Source organism: Gossypium raimondii, chromosome 6 (assembly GCF_025698545.1).
Source record: "Gossypium raimondii isolate GPD5lz chromosome 6, ASM2569854v1, whole genome shotgun sequence".
NCBI classification, from domain to species: Eukaryota; Viridiplantae; Streptophyta; class Magnoliopsida; order Malvales; family Malvaceae; genus Gossypium; species Gossypium raimondii.
The window spans coordinates 12574599-12596108 of record NC_068570.1 but is presented as its reverse complement, the minus strand read 5'-3'; the positions used below and the strand labels follow the sequence as shown (position 1 = coordinate 12596108).

The 21510-nt window shown below is 31.8% G+C and overlaps 3 protein-coding genes across 4 annotated transcripts; 1 reads left to right on the top strand and 2 right to left on the bottom strand.

Annotated features, from left to right (window-relative positions):
* Positions 1-11373: 11373 nt before the first annotated feature.
* On the bottom strand, positions 11374-13486 carry LOC105773116 (glycylpeptide N-tetradecanoyltransferase 1). The gene is made up of 2 exons (XM_012594788.2): positions 13268-13486; positions 11374-13050 (listed from the first exon to the last, which is right to left on the bottom strand). The coding sequence occupies exon 2, from the start codon at positions 13005-13007 to the stop codon at positions 11703-11705; it is 1305 nt and encodes a 434-aa protein (XP_012450242.1). The 5' UTR covers positions 13008-13050; positions 13268-13486; the 3' UTR covers positions 11374-11702.
* Positions 13487-13624: 138 nt separating this feature from the next.
* LOC105773117 (THO complex subunit 6) lies at positions 13625-17372 on the top strand. 2 transcript variants are annotated; one of them, XR_001126979.2, is made up of 13 exons: positions 13625-13922; positions 14028-14059; positions 14172-14270; positions 14503-14579; positions 14910-14955; positions 15279-15339; positions 15429-15482; positions 15599-15679; positions 16033-16072; positions 16228-16336; positions 16714-16824; positions 16937-17053; positions 17129-17160. XR_001126979.2 is itself a non-coding variant. In XM_012594790.2 (13 exons), the coding sequence occupies exons 1-13, from the start codon at positions 13728-13730 to the stop codon at positions 17216-17218; spliced, it is 1116 nt and encodes a 371-aa protein (XP_012450244.1). In that variant the 5' UTR covers positions 13627-13727; the 3' UTR covers positions 17219-17372. The 2 variants fall into 2 exon arrangements, 1 of the variants encoding a protein (XP_012450244.1); XM_012594790.2 differs by having other exon boundaries at positions 13627-13922; positions 16228-16340; positions 17129-17372.
* Positions 17373-19801: 2429 nt separating this feature from the next.
* Positions 19802-20647, bottom strand: LOC105771765 (EPIDERMAL PATTERNING FACTOR-like protein 5). The gene is made up of 3 exons (XM_052631976.1): positions 20600-20647; positions 20257-20400; positions 19802-20163 (listed from the first exon to the last, which is right to left on the bottom strand). The coding sequence occupies exons 1-3, from the start codon at positions 20645-20647 to the stop codon at positions 19936-19938; spliced, it is 420 nt and encodes a 139-aa protein (XP_052487936.1). The 3' UTR covers positions 19802-19935.
* Between the last annotated feature and the right edge of the window lie 863 nt (positions 20648-21510).

The window sequence follows — 21510 nt, the reverse complement described above, 5'->3', positions numbered from 1 at the left end:
AATTGTTTAGGTTTGTTAAATATTCAATCGGTATTTAATAGCTTAGAATGATTGATTTGTCAATTAAATAATAAGTCGATCAATTGATTTCTAATATTTGTGGTGACTGCATGATTATTTATGTAGTGTGAACATGTGATCTAACTTAAATAAACCCTTATTGTGCATTTTTTTGGTTAGAATCGAATCTCTTTCATTCTTAAGGCTATTGATAGAGTAAATTCCTCAGTGATCATTATAGGGTTATTTTCCAATAAGAGAAGTAATTAATGGCGATTTTCTTGATTATCGAGAAGGTGAGAAGAGATTAGGTTACTAGGCGATTGTCGGTAAATATAATCAATTTATTAAAGAACATTGAAATTCATCTTTGCATCAACATCAAACCCTTGAAGCAAACAAAGAAATTACTTTGACTACAGTTTCATCTTATTGATTTTTCTTAAAATTTTAATCATTTCTTTCTTTTCCTTTTCCAAATCTTAATTGTAATTTTTAAGTTTTCCTTAAAACATACCCCCATTTTTTTATTTTATTTGTTTTAATTAAAGGAATAAAATTATTACCAATCTTTGTGGATTCAATCCTACTTGCAGCTTCTACTAATTATTCTTTTTCAAGTAGGTTTTATTTTTTGCGGCTTCAACAACTATACACCATCTAGGTTATACCGAGCTAGAGGAGGGATTAATTGGACATATATAATTAGGGCTCAAATAATTTGTAATTAAGTTCCGACTATTCGTCTAGTAATTACAACATTATTTAGTCACAGAATCATTGCACTAAAGTACCATGACTGAGCTCTCCATATTATGCATCATTACTAAAATTATTTTATCAAGTGCTCGTCCTATGACGCTGTTATATGTGTGTTACCATTATAGAATATGTAACAACCCATACTCGTTCTGATTGCCGAGTCCGAGCTATAAGGTGCCACATTCGTTTTTAGAGCAACTATAATCAAATTTAATATGATTCACATCATCAAGCATACAAACATATTAATTATAAGCAAACGATAGAATAAATAATCATTCTCGGATCTAATACAAGCTTACAAAAGCTTTAAGGTTAACACGAGATCGAATCAGGCTTAAATTGTAAAAAAATCAAATTTACAGGAACGATATCGCGACGTAAGGGAGTTCCTCGTCGTGACATAACACACTATTTTTGGTCACGTTAGGACGACGGGGTCCTCGTCCCATCGTGACATTATAGGTCATTTCTCATTGTGACGTAATACTTTGATGTCGCGACGTCGCATACTGTTTCTGCATTTTCTGCAAATCAGCAATCTACAATTTACCAAATCCAAACACATACATACTACTCAACATTCAGCTAGCATATGTCAACCTCAAACATCCAAAACATTTTTTACATTACCTTATTACAACAATAAATTAAGCCTTAAAACAATCAAGTAAGCTATCTAATATACGTCACCTATGCTCTTTTTCAACCATACCAAATTCATCAAAATCATTTACCATTGCAACATCAAACACATCACAACCATAAGATTCATATATGAACATATAACAACTTAAGTAATTAGATTCACATTTATCAATCTCTATTCAAGTTTATATAGAGATAAAGCTATACCAAAAGTGACTCAACTAGGTACATGCCAAATTAAAACCAAAATGGGACATGCAAACTTTACCGAGTCTGAGATTGTTGACTGGATGCTGAAGTCGATGTTTGAGATCTCGAAATGAACCTAACCTTCGTATGAAAAACAATCTGGATGCTAAAAGATAAATCTTGATGGTATTTCTATAATTCAAGTCAATATAACATAAATGTTATTCAACTTTAAATAACCAATTCAAGCCTATTGTTCAACTAATTCATACACCAAATTGTATTATAACTTAGTAATAATTTCTTTTGGTATTTCGTATCTCTCTTTCTAACATCTATTTAACCATTTTCCATACATCTCACTTCATACATATCTGATCATTTCAGATCACCATTTATAACATATGCTTATATATGTACACATTTATCAATTTACATATTTAATTTCATCTCATCAATTCAATCATTTACAAGTCTATTGGCTCATAAATACTCAATCGACCCTCAGGGCTCGTTCTAATCAATTCATATAGTCTTTCACATGCTATCAACTATCACAATTCATATGTGAGCAATTATACCAATCCATTCATATTTCATTTCAGTCTACCATATAACCTAACCAAACCATGTCATATAATCCTATTGACCTGACCCAGATTTCAAATGAATTAACCAACCTACATCCCGATCTGGCATCGCAATGCATCATCGGATAAATTGAAGGAAATATAATGGCACACATAATGCATCATCGGATAAACTGAAGGAAATATATTGGCACACACAGTGCATCATCGGTCATGTCGAAGTAATTATACTGACATACACAGTGCATCATCGGACAAGCTGAAGCAATTATATTAGAACACACAGTTCATCATTGGACAAGCCAAAGCAATTATAATGGTACATACATTGCATCATCAAACAAGCTGAAGTAATTATACCGGTACACACAGTGCATCATCAAAAAACCGAAGTATAACCTGTACATTTAATAGACAACCAATTTCCAATTTCATTATATGTTTAATTCACATTCTATCAATCTCAATTCACCATTAATTCACCATTCCAATACTGTATACAACATATCTCAATCCAATTTAATATAAATTTCAAAAATTAGATAAGCCATGCAACTCTTTATTCTGTTCAATTTAGTCCCTTATCTCAGTATACCATATCAAACATCTCACATTAACTCATACATGCATTATATACTTACCTTATAACTAAATCATGTAATTTAACATGAATAAGAAATATTAAATTAAATCAAATCACAGAAATACAAACCGAAAGCTCGCGTCACTCGTCGTTGGTTCTTGCATTTCCTTTCCCTCTCGTTGGTCCCGCATCATCTTTAGCTACAAATAATAATCCAAAAAAACATAATATTAAATTCTAATTCAAATCATAGTCAATTATAAAGCCATATGTAACACCCCTAACTCGTATCCGTCGCCGAAATAAGGTTAATGACCATTACCAAAAAACTATAACATAAAAACATTCATTTCCAAACATTTCATTAATCATATCATAGTTCATTCAAACACATTCATATAGTCCCTTATTTGAGCCATTGAGGCCTTAGAAACACTTTAAAAACGATTCGGGACTAAATCGAAAACATTTAGAACTTTATGGAAAAAGATATACTGCACAGGTCACACAACTGTGTAACTCACACAGCTGAGACACACGCCCGTGTCTTAGGCTGTGTAACATTCGAAATAGGGACACACAGCCATGTCTAAGCCTGTGTAACTTACTGACTTGGGTCACACGGCCAAGCCACATGCCGTGTGCCAGACTATGTGTTAGGCTGTGTAACTTTCGAAATGCATTCTTTAAAACCTACAGGGGACACACGACCGTGTCACATGGCTGTGTGTCACACACGGCTTAGACACACGCCTGTGTCTTAGGCCATGTGGACAAGAAAATGGTCAAAATCAAGTCATTTCTTTCACCCTCTCAAACATGAACCTACATGTAACTTGCACATAGTAATAAGACCTTAAAACATGCCCTAATCATGCATAAAATGACCAAATATTTATACCAAATGTCCATACAACCAATATACCAAAAGGTACCTCAAACACGGTTCATCAAACCTGTTTAAACATGTGCATTTTTAACCAATCATCAACCATTCACACTTAACCTATTTCCATACCAAACTTACCATATTTGACCACATTTATACCATTACAAATAACTCATATCTACCTCAAAGCATAACTCAACTTGGCCACTCAAACATGCATTAACACATTATCAAAGTTACACACATCAATAAGGCATCAAAAGTACCAAGGTTACATCAACCAAAATGGCATGTATGCATATACATGCCAAACTCATCAACTAATATAAACCACAAGTCTATCTATACATGCCATTATAACCTTGATCAGGACATCAAAATCTACCAAAATAATAGTTGGATAGTGTGATAGATCTCCGACAAGCTTCCAAACCGATCGAGCTTCCAATAATCTGAAAAGTAAAGGAAAATAACTATATAACCAATAAATGCTTAGTAAGCTCGTATAAACTTTAAACATAACATACCATTTTAATAATAAACTTATGAGGTAATTATAAACCTATACCAATTCCAAAAAGTTTATCAAACTTTATAACCATCAAATCATAAATGAGTAAGTTCATTAATAGCACATATATTTTCATTCTTAACATAATAGGATTTATAAAACATATTACTCAATCATTTACCTTTTCATAATACTATGAACCACTCCATTTACTTACTTTCCATTTCATTTACTTAGCATAATCTTAAATAACAACATCAATACACTAATTAGTATATTTATTCATGAGCTAGGTAAATTCATCCATAGCATATATAAGTTTCTCACATATAAATACATCATTCAACTCATCAATCCCTTTTTCATCATATTACATCTCAACTCTGAACTTCCGTTTCACTACCTTTTCTTACCTATTTCATTTGCATAATACAACACATAAGTATAAACATCGCCCACATGATAAACCATTTTATTAGAAGATACATACTTTGATTCTTACCACCCTTTCATGAACATAAGCATATTTCCATTTAGACACTTACCATTTCAATGCATAACTTCAAAAGTAAATATAATACAATCCAACCAATAGTTTGGCACAAGCCTAAGCATCACCAACAACACATGTTAGTGCATCAATTCATAATTCACTTAAATTAACATAAGATAAGTCATTAAACATGAAATACCTCACTTGAATCACCAATTTCATGAACATAGACAAACCTTCATTTAACATTTTCTTTTCATTCATTTTTCATAGTTTTCATGATATAAGTCATTTGAATACTTACATTCCTTTCCTTTTCTTACTCATTTCATTTGCATAGTACAAAGTATAAACATAAAAATCAACCATATGTGTTCATGTCATCCACCATCTTAATCGATAGATTACAAATGTTCAATTCAAAATCAAATATATGGTAAATTCATCAAAAATTACTCATCAATTCACCTTACCAAGATTTTCAATCCGATGAACGACTTACGGATAAGAGTACATTGTCAGTCCAACCAAAAAACACCAGATGCTTACATGAGCCAATACCTCCAAGACACACCAGATGCTCACATGAGCCAATCCCTCCAGAACATACCAATGCTCATAAAAGCTAGTCCAACCGAAACACACCATTACTCAAAAGAGCTAGTCCCTCCGAAACACACCAAACAGACAGTATAACACGAGAGTTCGCAACAAATGCTGAACCTCAGTTTACTCTGGTATACATCACTCCAAAACCATCTCCACTCCAATCCCCGCATAACACACCAATCACGACTGTACTCTATCCAGCGATCAATTTAAACTGAGCATCAAATTTAATTATATATCTCAAATAATCTTCCATTATCAACAATTGAATATATATATTGTACAATGTTATTCTACTCATCAATTCATATGGATTATAAATTCTAAACCGTATGAACTTACTTGGCTAAATTACAGAAATGTCAAAGTACAAGGGCTATACGGTAATTTTCTCTTCTCCTCGATTTTCCACTCGTTCTTGATCTAAAACAATAATTTCATTCAATTCATTAATTTAGATAGTAAAAATAATTCGTCATATGCAATTTAGTCATTTTGACATTTTTATAGAATTGCCCCTAACATTTTACTTTTTTTCAATTTAGTCCCTAAGCCTAAAACATGCAAATTGACCATTTTTATTTCAAATTCATACCAGATGAATAGTTATAGCTTCCATTTCAGCCTATTTTTGCAAAAATTTCACACTAAGTCATTGTATTTTTACTATTTCAACAATTTAATCCTTAATCGTCAAATTCATCAAAATCACTTAACAAAATACTTTTAAATACTAACCAACACTTCAAATTCATCATTTTACATCTAAATTAACAAATATTCATCAATGGAAACATTCGAAATCTTTAATAATTTCAAAAATGAAGGCACGAGTTAGTTGGACCTAGTTGCAACGATTTCAAAAACATAAAAATTATTAGAAATGGGTGAAAAAGTGCTTACCATGCAAGGATTTACGCATAGCCGAACTTTGAATGTACTTTTATGGAGGTTCGGTGAAGAAAAAAACAAAAATGGAGAAGAAACATTATGTTTTCATATTTTAATCTTTTGTTTTCTTTATTTTAATAATAAAAATAACATATAAACATATAATTTAAAAGAATTTGAATTTAAAGCTTTAACCGTCCACCATCTTAAAATGGGTAATTTACTCATTAAGGTCATCCAATTATAATTATTTAATCAATTTAACACCTTTAAACTAATAGTGATTGACTTTTCAACTTTTATAATTTAGTCCTTTTTACTTAATTAACTATCGAAACGCTAAAATTTCTTAACGAAACTTTAATACAACCTTAATAACACTCCATAAATGTTTATAAAAATGTTTACGACTCAATTTATAGAAACGAGATCTTGATACCTCATTTTCTAAAACCACTTGACCTTAGGGTCAAACCACTTGAACCTATTTGTTCTTCCATTTAACCAAAAATCATTAAATCAAATTTTATTATCACACCATAAATTATTCATAAATATTAAATAATAATATTTACGGGCTCGCGCTGGATTTGTGGCCTCGAAACTACTATTCCGACACCATTGAAAAATAGGTTGTTACACCATACATATTTTACAATTTATTCAATTTAGTCCCTAAAATCAGGACTAGCATAACTTTCATTTTAAATTTTTAGACTGAAATCTGATTCATATTTATTCATTAAGAACCTCTTATTTTTTATCCCTACTATCAATTTTATATTTTATTCAGTTTAGTCCCTAATGTACAAATCTTGAAACCCTACTTTTTATCCCATATCCTTAAAAACATAAGAATTACAAAAAAATGACTTAATTGCACTAACCAATTAATAGCAAAAGCTTGAAACCCTAATGTTGAATTCTTGGTTTCTTCTTATTCTACATATAGCTGTGGACGAAGGAAGGAAATGAATTCCCTTTCTTTCCACTTGGTTTTGTAATTTTATAAATATTATAATTTTAACCATTTAATTTTAATTTTAATAATATAACTTCATATTCTTCGACTATCAAGTATAATCACATCAATATGGTTTATTTGCCTAATTAGACCATGGGTTAATTACAATTTAAATCCCTAAACTTTGGTCAATTAAAAACCTATAGCGATAAACTTTTACAATTTAGTCCTTGTACCTTAATTAAACAATTAATAGACAAAATTGAGGGACCAAAATTTAATATTCTTCTACACAAACTCTGTAAATATTTTAATTTAATATATATGGACTCGGTTTACAGAAATAAGGTCCCAGAACCATATTTTTGATACCACTGACTTTCGGGTCGTTATAAGATATCTTTAATCTCTTTGGGATAAATTAGTTTTCCCAATATGATCCTATTTTATCTCATGATAACCATTCATCTTCCTCCATGAAAAATTAATTACTAACAAATAATAATTAAATCATTCGTCTTAGGACAAATGACACATTATCACACTATTTTTCATCTATCATCTAATGTCTATGAGAGAATATCATTTACCTTTATTGGGCTATGAATTCCACTATTGTAAGTGAAGCTATGTTGTGCAATGCCGCATACCCAACGACTTCATTTAGGAGTGGTTTTCATCCTGCCTTTCAAATTGGAGTGGTTTTCTTCATTTAGGAGTAGGGGACACATGATGGAATGATCTTCTTGCATTGTTGTTGATCTTGACTCAAATGCCATCTAAACTTGGTATCTTTTGCCTCGAATCTTTACTCCTGGGGGTTAAACCTTTGATGGAGACCAAGCTCTAATTCCAGATGTTATACCCACAAATACTAAGAGGGGGTGAATTAATATTTTAAAAATCTCTACAAAATTTTCTAAAATATAAAGAAATGGAAGAAAAGCTTGCACCTTTTGATTTATAATGGTTCAACCAAATTGACTACCCCACTACCTTAGCTTTACACCACCAAGGATTTTCCAATTCACTAGTAGAATTAATATTTTTCAAGGAGAAGGTATAACATTTACAACTTTATCTTTTTCTTAAGTCATAGATAAAATCTTCCTCCTAGTTTTTATGGCTTAACTAGAACCTTTTCTTAGTTTTAGTGGCTCAACTAAAACCCTCTCAATTTGCAATTAGTGAAATGAAGAATAAAAAATAACAACTGCTAGGAAGGTGGATGTTTATAAATTTGAGCTCTAAGTACAAAGACATGTGAATGATAAAAGATTTGACACTAAGCTCCTAGAGAATATTTTCAAGAGAAATGAAAGAATGAGGATTTGAAGCTTTTCTCTCGATGTTGATGCTTGGATACGTGCCTCTTGAATCTTAAAGTGTTCTTGATGAGTATTTATATCAAGAAATAAGTTGGCGGACATTTATGACTGTTGAGGATGATTAAATCATTGGAAGCTTTAATTTCGGGCTGAAAAACTGTCTTTACAATTTAAGTCTCGATACCTCCTGAAGGGGTATCAATACTTTGCTCAAAAAATGGCCATTATTGACAGTTCTGACACTCATGCATTGATACATACAAGCATGTAAAAAATATAATAAATAATAAAACATATCCATACCAATATATACCAATATAAAAACAAAACATATACAAATATGATACTGATTGCTTTTTATTTTTGTTATTGTAGTTATAATAAATCTTTGCGGATGGTATTTTGGAGAAGTACAGCTAACATGTTTCAAGCAAAATTAGTGCACTTTTATTATTAATTACCTTAATGGTAAATGCAAACGATAATAATAATAATATTATTGTGGTATCTGCTTATAATAAGATTTTGAATGATAATTCGACTACGAGAAATGTATAGCACAAGTATAAGATGGATTTGTTAAATAGAATAATGTAATTCATCCATAAAGTTTTGAGAAGCATTGATTAAGGAATATGTTTTTAGTAATGGCTGTCTATGTTAGATCATAAAAAATTGAAGAAGAAGAATATGTTATAAAAAACTCATCCTTTTACAAAGGGATCAACCAAGAGCACGACAAAATCTAAACTTACCTAAAGATTTATAATGGCACAAAACAAAAGTAGCATAAAGTAGATATGCTTTATGTTAATTAAACAAAATTCTGGGTTCTAATAACCATTGAATTTGCTAATAATTCATGCTAATTGATAGTAGGATAGTTTTTACACGAATATAATGATTAACATTATATGTTTCATGTATGCATTATATTCATATTAAAAATTTTAACATACCATACAACATGCGAACACGTGGAGGCTGGGAGGTGATATCATTTACTACATTCTTGCTATTATCTTTCAATAAATATAAGCTATGATGCTCTATCAAAGGTTTAAAGATAAAAAAGCGTTTTTCAAGCATATGCTAATGCTGCAACCTCATATTTGCTCATATAAACAATACCCAATACATCTTCAGTGGGAACGATACCACCTTTTTTTTTTGTCAGAATTGTCTCACTTCAAGTTCAATTGTAGTCTTATCTTACTTGATGTGGTGTTATTTGGATTTTGGTCTCACTGTTTAGGAAGTGTTCTTCAATTTTTTTTCTTTGGGTATAAATATAATATAGGGAAAGGGATAATAATATCAGAGTTTGAACCTTAATTCTTGAGGTGTCAATAAGGAAAGCTCAATTATTGCTCTAAAGAAGTGTTCGCAGCAATTTTTTTATATATAAAGAGTGATGACCATACTCGTTGGTAGCAAATGAGAAAGAAGACTCAAAGAGATGAGTGCCAAGAACAGTTTAATTTGCTAGAAAGTGCATAATTCAATTAATTGATATGAAGAGATTAACTGCATTCCTAGTTACATACAAGGTATCGAGATAACATAGGAATACAAATTCGGGATAAGACTCGCACATGATGAAATTTAGAGGCCCACACACATATTGTATGCATGTGAAATCTTGAACTTGGGTACTCAAAATGCAAGACCTCCACCTTTGTTAATTGCATCAAGACCTCATTAATTAATTTGTTGCAATCTTCGATGATAAAAATAATCTCAATTGATATGATTAATGAATTAATTTTTTTTTTCATATTTTGAGTTGAGTGTGCATGAATTAAAGATGTTGATATTGGGGTTAAGTTAATCCAAATGCTGAGAAGCATCTAAAAAGCTTGCAAGATTCTTGGATTTGTGGACAAAAAGCTAAAATAATAAATGTCATCACTCATCACCATCTTGAGTGGAAGGGGAACAACTCCTCCAAGTCTTTCGAAAGTACTCTGAATTTGTCCCCCTCCCTTATTTGTTTAATCTAAGAAACAAGATTTGCATATTTAAGGATTGAAACACGGGGCCCTGGGGTTGCCGTGGGCTTCTAGATATATTACAGATGTCTTTGAGGGATATAATTTGGGCATAAAACAGGGTTTGGTTTTTTCATCTTTGCCATTCTGACAGGATAGAATAGAATGTCCCCTTTAAGGATGCAGTATGGACCATCATTTTGCCACTTACATACCAGCCAATCAGTCATCATCATCACTCATTCCCAGTGATTCTTTGCCATACACTCAAATTCCTGATACAGGAAATTGTTGAATGGATTGCCAAACTACTCATGCTTTTAAGTGATAATTAAATTGATTTTCAGTAAAAAAAGAAAAAAAGGAAATTGAACTCAATGACTTATATTCCATTTCCCGTTCATCTTGCTCAAGCCCTGAAATCAATTCACCTCTCTTTCCCTTTCAGTTCATTTTAGCTCACCAGTGATCGAGTTTATCTGATACATCCGCGTACATCTTCAGACAGAAAAAAACATTTAAAGAAATAAATATATTCACATTTAACATATAAACAACCTGTAGGAGTCTTGATATGTGTTGAACTTGTGATGGGGTGCAACAATGAAAGTGAAAACCATGGGTAAAAGGCTAAATGATGATGGGAATAAAGACTAGAAAGGGTCATCATCCATGGGCCCTAGCTTACCACCTCCCGGGTCAGAAATATTCAATGAGGACGACCTCACAGTTGAACAAAGTAACTTTCAGTGCAATTTGCAAATCTGGCAGTTCTGATGAAATGGTTGGGACAGTTATAATTTGCTCTGAGAAAGGTACACTGATGAGCAGAGCCAACATGAAAAAGCTATAAAAAACCATTTGGATAACTTATGTTAATTATTTGGGCAATAAATGCTTCATTCCCCTTCAGCTCAAGGTCAGGTTGATCAAGCAAAAGCTTCATTACCAGATAAATTAATGAAATCTTTAAAGGAATTAATCAAGTGAAAACAAGGACAATGAGTACATAAAGCAATTGGAAACGGTGTGAGAATTGTAAAACATTGAAACAAACCACATGCATAATCTCAACATTATTGGTGTCCATGGAACAATATGGATTGTCAACCCAATAGCAATATTGCATTTGCCAACGCAATAAGGTTGCTCTTTCATGCACTGCAAACCAGATCCTTGACCGTGGATGCAGCGGAACAAGAAATATGATGCAACCCAGACCTAACTGCAAGACCAAAGCTGAAACATACCAACCTATAAGAGTACAAGACCGAGCTCTGATGTTCTCAAGGCATTTTGTATCCGATAATTATACAGGTAGTAGTGAAGTTGTCCATCACCTGGCCCAAATTTCAATTCCTTGAGGAAAGACTCATTATGCATGACATCCAGTGCGTTGAATACATCAAAATCCTTCTTCTTAGCAACAATAAGTGCATCATTCATCAACTGAAGCAGTGGAGTCTTGGTGGAGACATTGTAGTAAGAGTAGGCAGCTTTCAAAATTGAATAGTTCTGGTTGCCAAGAATTGATGACGGAAGTGTGTAGAAACTACAGAAGTCAGTTATGTCATGCGTCTTTGGGCTCTCGACCAAGTAACTGTCAATGACATCCTCAGTAGGAAGAAGCCAGTGCTCCACATCATTCTCATCAAAATCTGGAGAAACAACAAACTGGCTCAAGTAATTTCTAAGCAACCTAGTGACAGCAGGGACATCACGAAGCTCCATCTTTCTAAATCCAGGGGTGGCTGGTTGATCAGGTAACTTGTAGAGTTTAATGGTTCGGCTCATCGTCATCCTAGGCCCAAGCCTAGAAAAGCCAACATCAATAAGCTTCTTGGGGTTTAGTGACCTATGCCAGTATTGGCAAGTAGTAATTGGTGTTGGAAGAACAACTCCAGCAGTATAAGCTGCTTGCCAAATATTCTCCAAATGAACTCTCCTAGTAACCTCCTTAATCATCACGGGAGCAAGTCTCTTTGATCTCAGCTTCTTATGAACACATAAGAAATTGATCTCTGCCATTTTCACAACTTCATCACGCACCCTTATTCTCGCAGGCACACCAGTAATGAAGGCAACAAGCTTCTTTGATGTCTTAGCACGGACCCCAATATGCCAGCTCTTGTAATAACCAGGAGGGCGCAAAGCCCACCTAAGAAACTCCTTGGAATAATTGAACCTAAACATATTCTCATCATCCTCAACATAATTGTTCTTCAAAAGATTGTAAACCTCATTACAAGTCTCTTCCGAATCCATATCACATGTGGTCCATTCATACGGACTCGGAAGGTTATAAGGCTCCTGTTTGACTTCAGACAATGGGGTTGGGGGCTCAATTGGACCTTCAGGCAAACTTGTGTCCCCAACATCCTTAAATTGACCAACAGGCTGAGTTTCCCAAAATTTGTGTTTCTTTGCTAAGGACATTGAATCCTGAAACCTTCGAACTATGTTTTCAAGTGAGCTATCATCTTTGGGCAACGGGTTAGCCTCAGAATTATGATCTGGGTTTACTTTGGGAGAACCAGGGGGTGAATTGTTATCAGTCATTTCAGGCAATCAACTAACCTAAGCTATTTTCTCAATTATATACCTGGATCAATAGAAAAAAATGTCACGAAGATCCAAGTTAAAAAACTAAGCAAATAAAGCACATCAACTAGCAAAAACATCGACTCTAAATCAATCGAAATTATTAAAATAAAATAAATCTGTAGCAACAACATTAGCAAATGAATTACAAGATAATATAATGAGCAAAGAGATCTGCAAGATGAAGATGAAAAGATTATGAGAAACGCATAACTTACTCGATTTCAAAAGGCAAAACTTTAGCAGAATTTGAATCTGGGGAAGCAGGGATTTTTAGATAAGAAATTTTAAAATTCAGATCTCCACAGCGTCAAGTAATATAAATATTAATTTTCTTTCTCGGATTTATTTAGGCAAAGGGGGAATGTTTAGGGTTTTCTCCAAGGCAGCGGCTTTGAAGATGCCGAAACTCTTTGATCTTGGTAAATTTTTTGCTCTGACACCGAAGAAAACAGTGTATTTTCTTTGTTAACCAGATAAACGACATCGTTTCCTTTTGTTATAAACCCAAAAGGCCCATAATAATATTGGGCCATTTTTGAGGCTACGACATCAACGCTACGCCGTTTAAAAGCTCTCCTTCAAGCTCTGGGAGTTTTCAGTGAGGTGAACCGAAGGCAGAGCTGCTCGGAGCTCCATACACGATCCGAACCCGATAGAGATTCAAATTGAAGGAGAATGTGCGGGGACGCTACAAACTGGGACGAAGAAGCATATAGGGAGAGTATATTAAGGGAAAGAGAGATCCAAACTCGAACAGTATTCCGAACCGTTTGGGCTCCTTCCTTTAACCCTAAACCGGAATGCGTCGTGGTCGCCTCCAGCGACGGTTCCATCGCTTCTTACTCCATTTCTTCCTGTGTTTCCAAACACGTGAGTATTCCTCTTCCTACTTTTTCATATCATCACCCCCCCAAAAGAAGAATGTAATTGAAAGAATAGAAAAAATTCTCACCTGCATTTCGCGTTTGTTTGCAGCCGATTGGTTTCTGCAGTGCTAGGGCTCAACGGTAAAATACCTGTTTATTCGGTGCACTATTAAGTTAATTAACGAATTGATTACTGTTTCCAGTTTGACTGAAAGTAACCGGTTGTGCTTCGGGTTGTGGTGGAATTTGATAGGTTGTTACCGGCTGAGCCGGAGGGTTTCCTTGAAGGGCATGATGGACCTGCGTATGACGTGAAATTCTACGGCAATGGCGAAGATTCTTTGTTGTTAAGGTTTAATACAATATCTTGCAATTGATATTTTTCTCCATTTTGGTTGCATTTAATCGTGTACATGAAATGTAGGAAATTGTTTTATTTAGCATTGTTGAGCTTATTTGAAGCTTAAGCTGGATTCTGCCATTGTTCATTGACTTGACGGAGTTGGACTAGAGCAGGAGCTCATTGCTACTGGTTGGTGAACCCTCAATTATTATACATTACAGTATAGACTTCATTTTTGCAGTTGTGGTGACGATGGTAAAATTAAAGGATGGCGGTGGAAGGAATTTACTGAATCTGAGGTGCCTATTACCTTTCAAGGTACCATATTTTGGAACTGTATAGTTTGTTTTTTTTAACTAGTTAGAGTTTATGTGAGACCACCACTTAATGCATGAATTTAACGTGGTAGGGATGAGCATAGTGTCTTTAGTCTTTACCTTTTTGTCTTTTAGTAATCTGAATATTTCTTTTAGCTTTAAATGTTGGCCATCTGGTTTTCCAGTCATGGTCTCTGACACTCAGGTAAGCAAAGACAAATGGTATTTCCTGTCATTTAAATGCTCTGGGTTGGAAACACAATTTTGTGTGTATTTTGGCCTAGTTGTCTACATGTCATAATTTGCCAATTCAGTTTTGATGTTTTTGCAGGAAACCATATGAAGCCAGTGCTTGATTTGATCAATCCACAAGATAAGTGCGTAATCACAGCTTATAGTGGATGCTCTTGTGCGCATTAATGCATATCCTTTGACTTCTTCATTAATAGTCAATCGTAGATTCTCATTCCATTAGCTCTTTTCACTCTTGTATTATGTGAGCGATCTTTTTTGAGTCCAAAAATTAGTTGTAATTTCTATCGTAGAGTTAAGCTGACTAAATGTTATTTTCAGGTCTGTTGTTTTTTGTTTTGGAAAACAATTAGGTCCCGGAAAAGGAATTACTTGTTATCGTTCTATTCTTTAAAATCAACTTAACTTCCCCTTTTTTTGGTGTGTAACATCTAATTGCTATTCCCAGAGGTCCATGGGGTGCTCTCTCTCCAATTCCCGAGAATAATGCCATTGCTGTTGATCCTCAGGTTTTTAATACCTTTCCTACATTTGCTTATATTTATGGAGAATTATGAATTATGAATTTATTTCTTCTTTCCACTCTCCGCTAAAATAGGGGGGATCCATCTTTTCTGCTGCTGGTGATTCTTGTGCATATTGCTGGGATGTGGTATGTTTTTGTTCAAATGAATCTGTTCCTCATGTTCTCTCAGAGAAGTGGTTGGTTAATATTCTCCTTTTCCATTAGATGTATCTTTAAGTTCTGTTTCTGATGGAACTTTTCAGGAGAAGAGTGAAATCAAAATGGTATTTAAGGGACACACAGACTATTTGCATTGTATTCTATCACGTGCCTCTTCCAGTCAGGTCAACTTTTCCTCTCTTCATGATTCTTTATTTTGGTGGTAAATTTAATTTTGCATTTAGATAGCAGGATTAGGTATCCTTACTGCCCTAGCTTAATCCTTTTAGCTTCAGTTTGGGTTTCTTTTTGACAACAAGACTGAAAGGAACTTGTTTTTGGGTTGCCATTTTATTGATTCAATCAAGCAAAGGATATTTATCCTATAACAATAATAGTACTCTTAAAAAGAGGTCATGATGTGCTGATGGTATATGGTTTATGCTTACTGTAGCCATCTATGCATCTAAGGTTGAGAAATGAGAATTTGAGATACAGAGCAACCTTCTTAATCTATCTCATCTTTGTTCTTTTTCAGATTATAACTGGATCAGAGGATGGGACTGCACGAATATGGGGTAACAGCGTGTGTTCTTATTTAAAAGGGTTACAGAGAGCTAGTTTGTTGTTACGTTTCTACTAACGACTCTGTTATCTTGTTCTAGTTCTAGCTTCATTTTAACAGAGTGCTGTGTCACCTATTGCAACCTGACTAATATATGGTTTTACATAGATTGCAAAAGTGGTAAGTGCATTAAAGTAATTGACCCACTAAAGGACAAGAAGTTGAAGGGGCGTATCTCTTGTGTTAGTTGCATTGCTCTAGATGCAAGTGAGAGCTGGTTGGTAAGACCTTAAGTGGTGAAAAATCTTTATATGTTTTTGTATTACTTCGGAGTAAAAATATCATGCAATTATGATACTGCTAGACCCACTAAGATTTGGCCTTCCTTTAAGTTGGACGAAAATCCTGTTTTTAACTGGGGGTTGTGACCAGTTAAATCGCTTAGAACTCAGTTACATGAGTATTTTCTCTTAGACTCCAGCAAATGAAGTCTACCATAAATTTTCTTTGCAGGAGGGATTCTTATTCTGGGTCTTATGAGCTCTTATTTTTGCCCATGCTAGTGAAAGATCTTTCGAGTACCTATCAATTATATTGATTCCGATTTGTTGTTCCCGAGTGAACATGTTTTTAATCAAGATTTGAACTGGACAGGCATGTGGCAGTGGCCGAAGTTTGTCAGTTTGGAATCTCACTGCTTCTGAATGCATTTCAAGTATTTCCAACGGTGCATCCATACAGGACGTGGTGTTTGATAACAATCAAGTAGGTGGTAGATGGTTTTCTCAAGCAGACCAAATTCACACAATGTTGTTCTTAGACTTGTTCCGTTATTTCCACCTAATAATTGTTAATAATGTTTATGTTGCCATTTCAGATATTAGCTGTTGGTGCAGACCCTGTGTTGAACCGTTTCGATATGAATGGAATGATACTTTCCCAGATACAATGTGCTCCTCAATCAGCGTTTTCGGTCTCTTTGCACCCGTCTGGTGTATGTTCGGTCTCCATTTTTGGTTAATGTATTAATGCTTTTTCACATTCTGATCTTAAGTTTTCTTCTGGTCAGGTCACTGCAATCGGGGGTTACGGGGGTCTTGTAGATGTGATTTCACAGTTTGGAAGTCATTTGTGCACTTTCCGTAGCCATTGTGTTTGAACTATAATGAAAATGGAGATGGAGATGTAAAAGAGCATACATATTATTGTTAAATTTGAGATGTAGGGCTTCACTATAATCATTTTTAATTCTCTTATTTGTATGATAAATTTACATAGAAATGGATGGAAATGGTTTTGGTTTTTGGGTATAATTGTGATTTGAAATCACGTCACAACTTGGGTTCACTTTTAAATATTTTTAACTATTCTTTAAGCTTCCTACGATATTGTCTACAACTTATAATTAAAAGTTATGATTCACTAAGAATTTGTTAGCTGAAAATTAATATTCGCCATGATTTATTTTTTATTTAATTTTTAAAATTATTTGATAATTCATAATAAAAATTAAATGAAATTTATTTGATAATCCATAATAAGAAGTAAATGATAGAAAGTTTCTGCGAAAATAATAAATACTTGATGTTGAATTTTTTAACCTTTTAGGTATTTTATTTTATTTTAATATTATATTATCTTTTAAAGACTTCTATCTTTATCTTTATCTTTAAATTTTGATTTTGTTTAAAATAATGTGAAATATTTTTAAAAAAAATAAGAATATACATATAAATTATACTCCTAATATATCAAACAAATTTTATAAAATTGCTCTAACATGTTTAATTGATATGGGGTAAAATTGCCATAGTAACTTTTCTTTAATTTAATGTCATTGTAATTTTGTTTTTATCCTAATTCTAATATATATATATATATATATATATATATATATATTATTGTAAGGTTTAAGATTCAAAGTTGGTATGGATAGCTTACTTATAATTATTATTTTTAATAATTTTAAATAAATATTATTTAAAATCATAAGTAAAATTTGAAAGGGTTAGATAAATTTTAAAGATTTCATGTAAGAAAATTAAAATATAAAGCTAAATAATATTATCATAAATATAAATATTATTTAATATCATTAAGATAAATATTATTTATCTTAATATTTCTATTTGTTATCATTAGATCTTTTAAAAGATATTATTATAATTTAAATTTAAATTTAAATTTTGTTTAAAATTTTACTTTTAATTATTTTATTAAATTAAAATTTATCATAAAATGTGTATTATTTAATTTAAATGTAAATGTAAAATAACTAGATATATAATTTTTAAATTTTAAAAATTCTAAAACAATCTATATAAATGTCCACAACTATTATATAAATTTATTTTAAAGAATAGTGTTTAAAATTTTCTTTCTATGTTCTTATTTTCAATTTTTTCTATGTTTCATCAACTATATTAAATTTTAGTATTAAATTTAAAATAAATTATATTTTAATTAATATATACAATTAATTTGTGCATCGCATCGGACAAAAAAAACAAATATATATTATAGGTCAAAACTGAAAATTAAAATAAAAAGTATAGTACTTTAATATTTTCAATTTACAAGTGATCCTAACGCATAAAATGGATAAATTTTTCATTTAGATCCTTTAAATTTTAAAATTTTAAATTAATAAAAGTAAAATTACACTTTGCCCTCTAAAATGATAAAAATTTACTTAATTCTTTAAAAATATAAATATATAGGTTATTAAAATGATGAAATGATATTTTTATAATAGTAAAATTACAATTTAATTTATTTATAAAAAAATTTTATGGCTCCGCCCTATATATATATTTTAAGCATGTGCTAAGTTATTTTGTATTATATTATACATGTAATATTTTATACATTTATAATTCAATTTTTAGAGCATAATTTGATGCATTATTCTTAGATTTTAACAGATTTATGTATATGTTTGATTTTCATGTCATGATGTGTTTTACAAGTATACTATTATAATTCAATTTAAACTTGAAAGAATAATTTAATTTGTTATATTGATTCAATTTAAAGAAAAAAAAAAGGTGAGATGAAGTGTTAATCATTTTTATGAGTAAAATTATATAAATTTATATAAAATTTACATGCTAATAATTTATATTATATATTTTAATTTGCGACATTTCTAGTTATTTTCAATCTATTTTCTCTTTTCATGTTTGAATTTATTTCACAATTTTGCATTGTTTCAAGTTTTAATTTATTTAAAATTTACAAAATATGAAAAAAACACTCTTCAAAAAGAAATAAAATAGAAACTTCAAGATTAAATTACTTGCATAAGTAGTGTTAAATATATCGATGATTCTTCATTTCTTAAAATATTTTTCATAAAAAATACATTAAAAGTTATCAAAATTAATTTTTTTCTAATTTTAAAATTTTGGATACTTTTTTTATTTTTCAAAATTTTATGAACTTTTGCTTTTTTTATTTAAAAAATCATATTTTTATTAAATTGGTATCTTTAATTCCATAGGTGGAAGATTATTTTCATTTAAGAAAATATTATTGATATATTTTATGTGAAATTCAAACGAAATAATATTTTAATTAAAATATTTTTTATTTAATAAATTATAATCAAACTGTTTCAATATTTTAAAGAAGATGGCGTACTGAAGCTTAGAGTGCAAAAGAAAATAGAAACATCACAAAAGAAAACATGTTATTCATTAGTGAAGAGTAGGTAGATTTATCATAAACCGACCATGGATTTGAAACCTTTTCAATGGAATTTCTACCTCAAAAGATTAACACCCCAAAATTTCTTTCTTTTCATTGGAAGAAACAAAAAGAAAGAGTGCTGAAATAGTTGTTAAAGATTGAACTCCCAAGGCAGGCAGCAACATTTTATGGATTGAACAAAGTGGAGTGACATTTGCATTTCCATCCTTCAGGCTCGTAATTGGTATACTGAGTTCGGAGCTCCTTAGAAGTTGCCGGGATTTGAGTGGCGATACAGGGCGTGCACCCTCCGCATTTGCGTTGACAGTTTGGTGGCATTGACCCTATTCTTCCCATAATTCTTCTATTTGTCTTTTCACCCAAGTAACCTACTCCTCCACTGCTTTCAACAACCTAAAAATCATACATATTTAGCATTATTCATTCCAAAAACGACTCCGACACCATTATTCAAGACTTAGAAGAGCAGAAGAAAGAGTGATGAACCTGTTTAGAGTTAAAGCCATCTCCCAACAACTCTGGAACTGATGAACTTTGGATAGTTAGTAAAACACCAGAAAAAGAAAAAGGAAATAGAGAAGCTAAGGTTCCAAGTTCAAGGGAAAAGTAGTAATTCTGTGACTTAATAATCTATTATTAGAATATATAATTCCACGCATTATAGAAAAAAGATTTAGGGCTGAGCGGCCATTTCTTTTATTGCTCAAAGTGTTGGAAGAGAAAAAGGGCTGAAGATAGACAAAGAAAACGATACGATTTCTAGCAAAAGAAGATGGGAATCAAACAAATGTATAAATTACTAGAAGAACAAAAAAATATAACAGCAAACCTTGTTGAGGAGCGATATGATGAGAGGCAAGAAACCTGGTTGATACATGAACCCACGTTATTATCTGCACAGCAATGAGAAAACAACGCATTCTTTGCTTCATGTTCTTTTATGAAAACGGCCAAATAATGATGAGATGATGATGGTAATCTTTCTTATATTAGAGAGAGAGAGAGCGAGGTGGGTGTTTCTTGAGTTCAAGAGAACGAAGGAATCGAGAATAAAAGATTTGGAAAGGGAAGCTTGTTGAAACAAGCACCAGAAACATTTTAAAACAAATTGTGAAATACTGCTTCTATTCAATTTTCTGTTAATTTTATCAAATATTTTAAAATAATCGATGTGTTTTTTTATGAATATTATATATTTTAATCCTCCATTTTTAACTGTTTTTTCTTTTAACTCTTAAACTTATTTTATTTGTCAAATCACCTCAAAATATATGGAAATGTTATAATTTGTTAATTTTGTTGACATTGAATATGGATGTCACGCCAAAGATTAATTAAAATTTTAATTTAAAATGATTAAAAATTATTTTAAAAATGATTAAGATTATTAAAGAAGTATAAAATTATAAGAATATATTTTTAATATTTTTAAATTTTAAAAAATAATTAATTGTTGACGATATGTATGCCACGCCAACAAAGTTAACAAGCATTAACTTTTACATTCATTTTGGACGACTTGGTAAACAATGCAAATTCAAGGATTAAAGGAAGTGAAAATTAAATTCAGGGTTAAAATGACATTTTTTTTATAAAGTTGAAGAATAAAAAAGTCATTATGCCCTTTTAAAATGTCAATATATATATCTTGGAGTTCTACATCTATAAAATGATTAAATATAATAAAAACCTATATGGAACAGCCCCGATCTGACTTAAGAGTTTTGGCTAAGTCGAAAG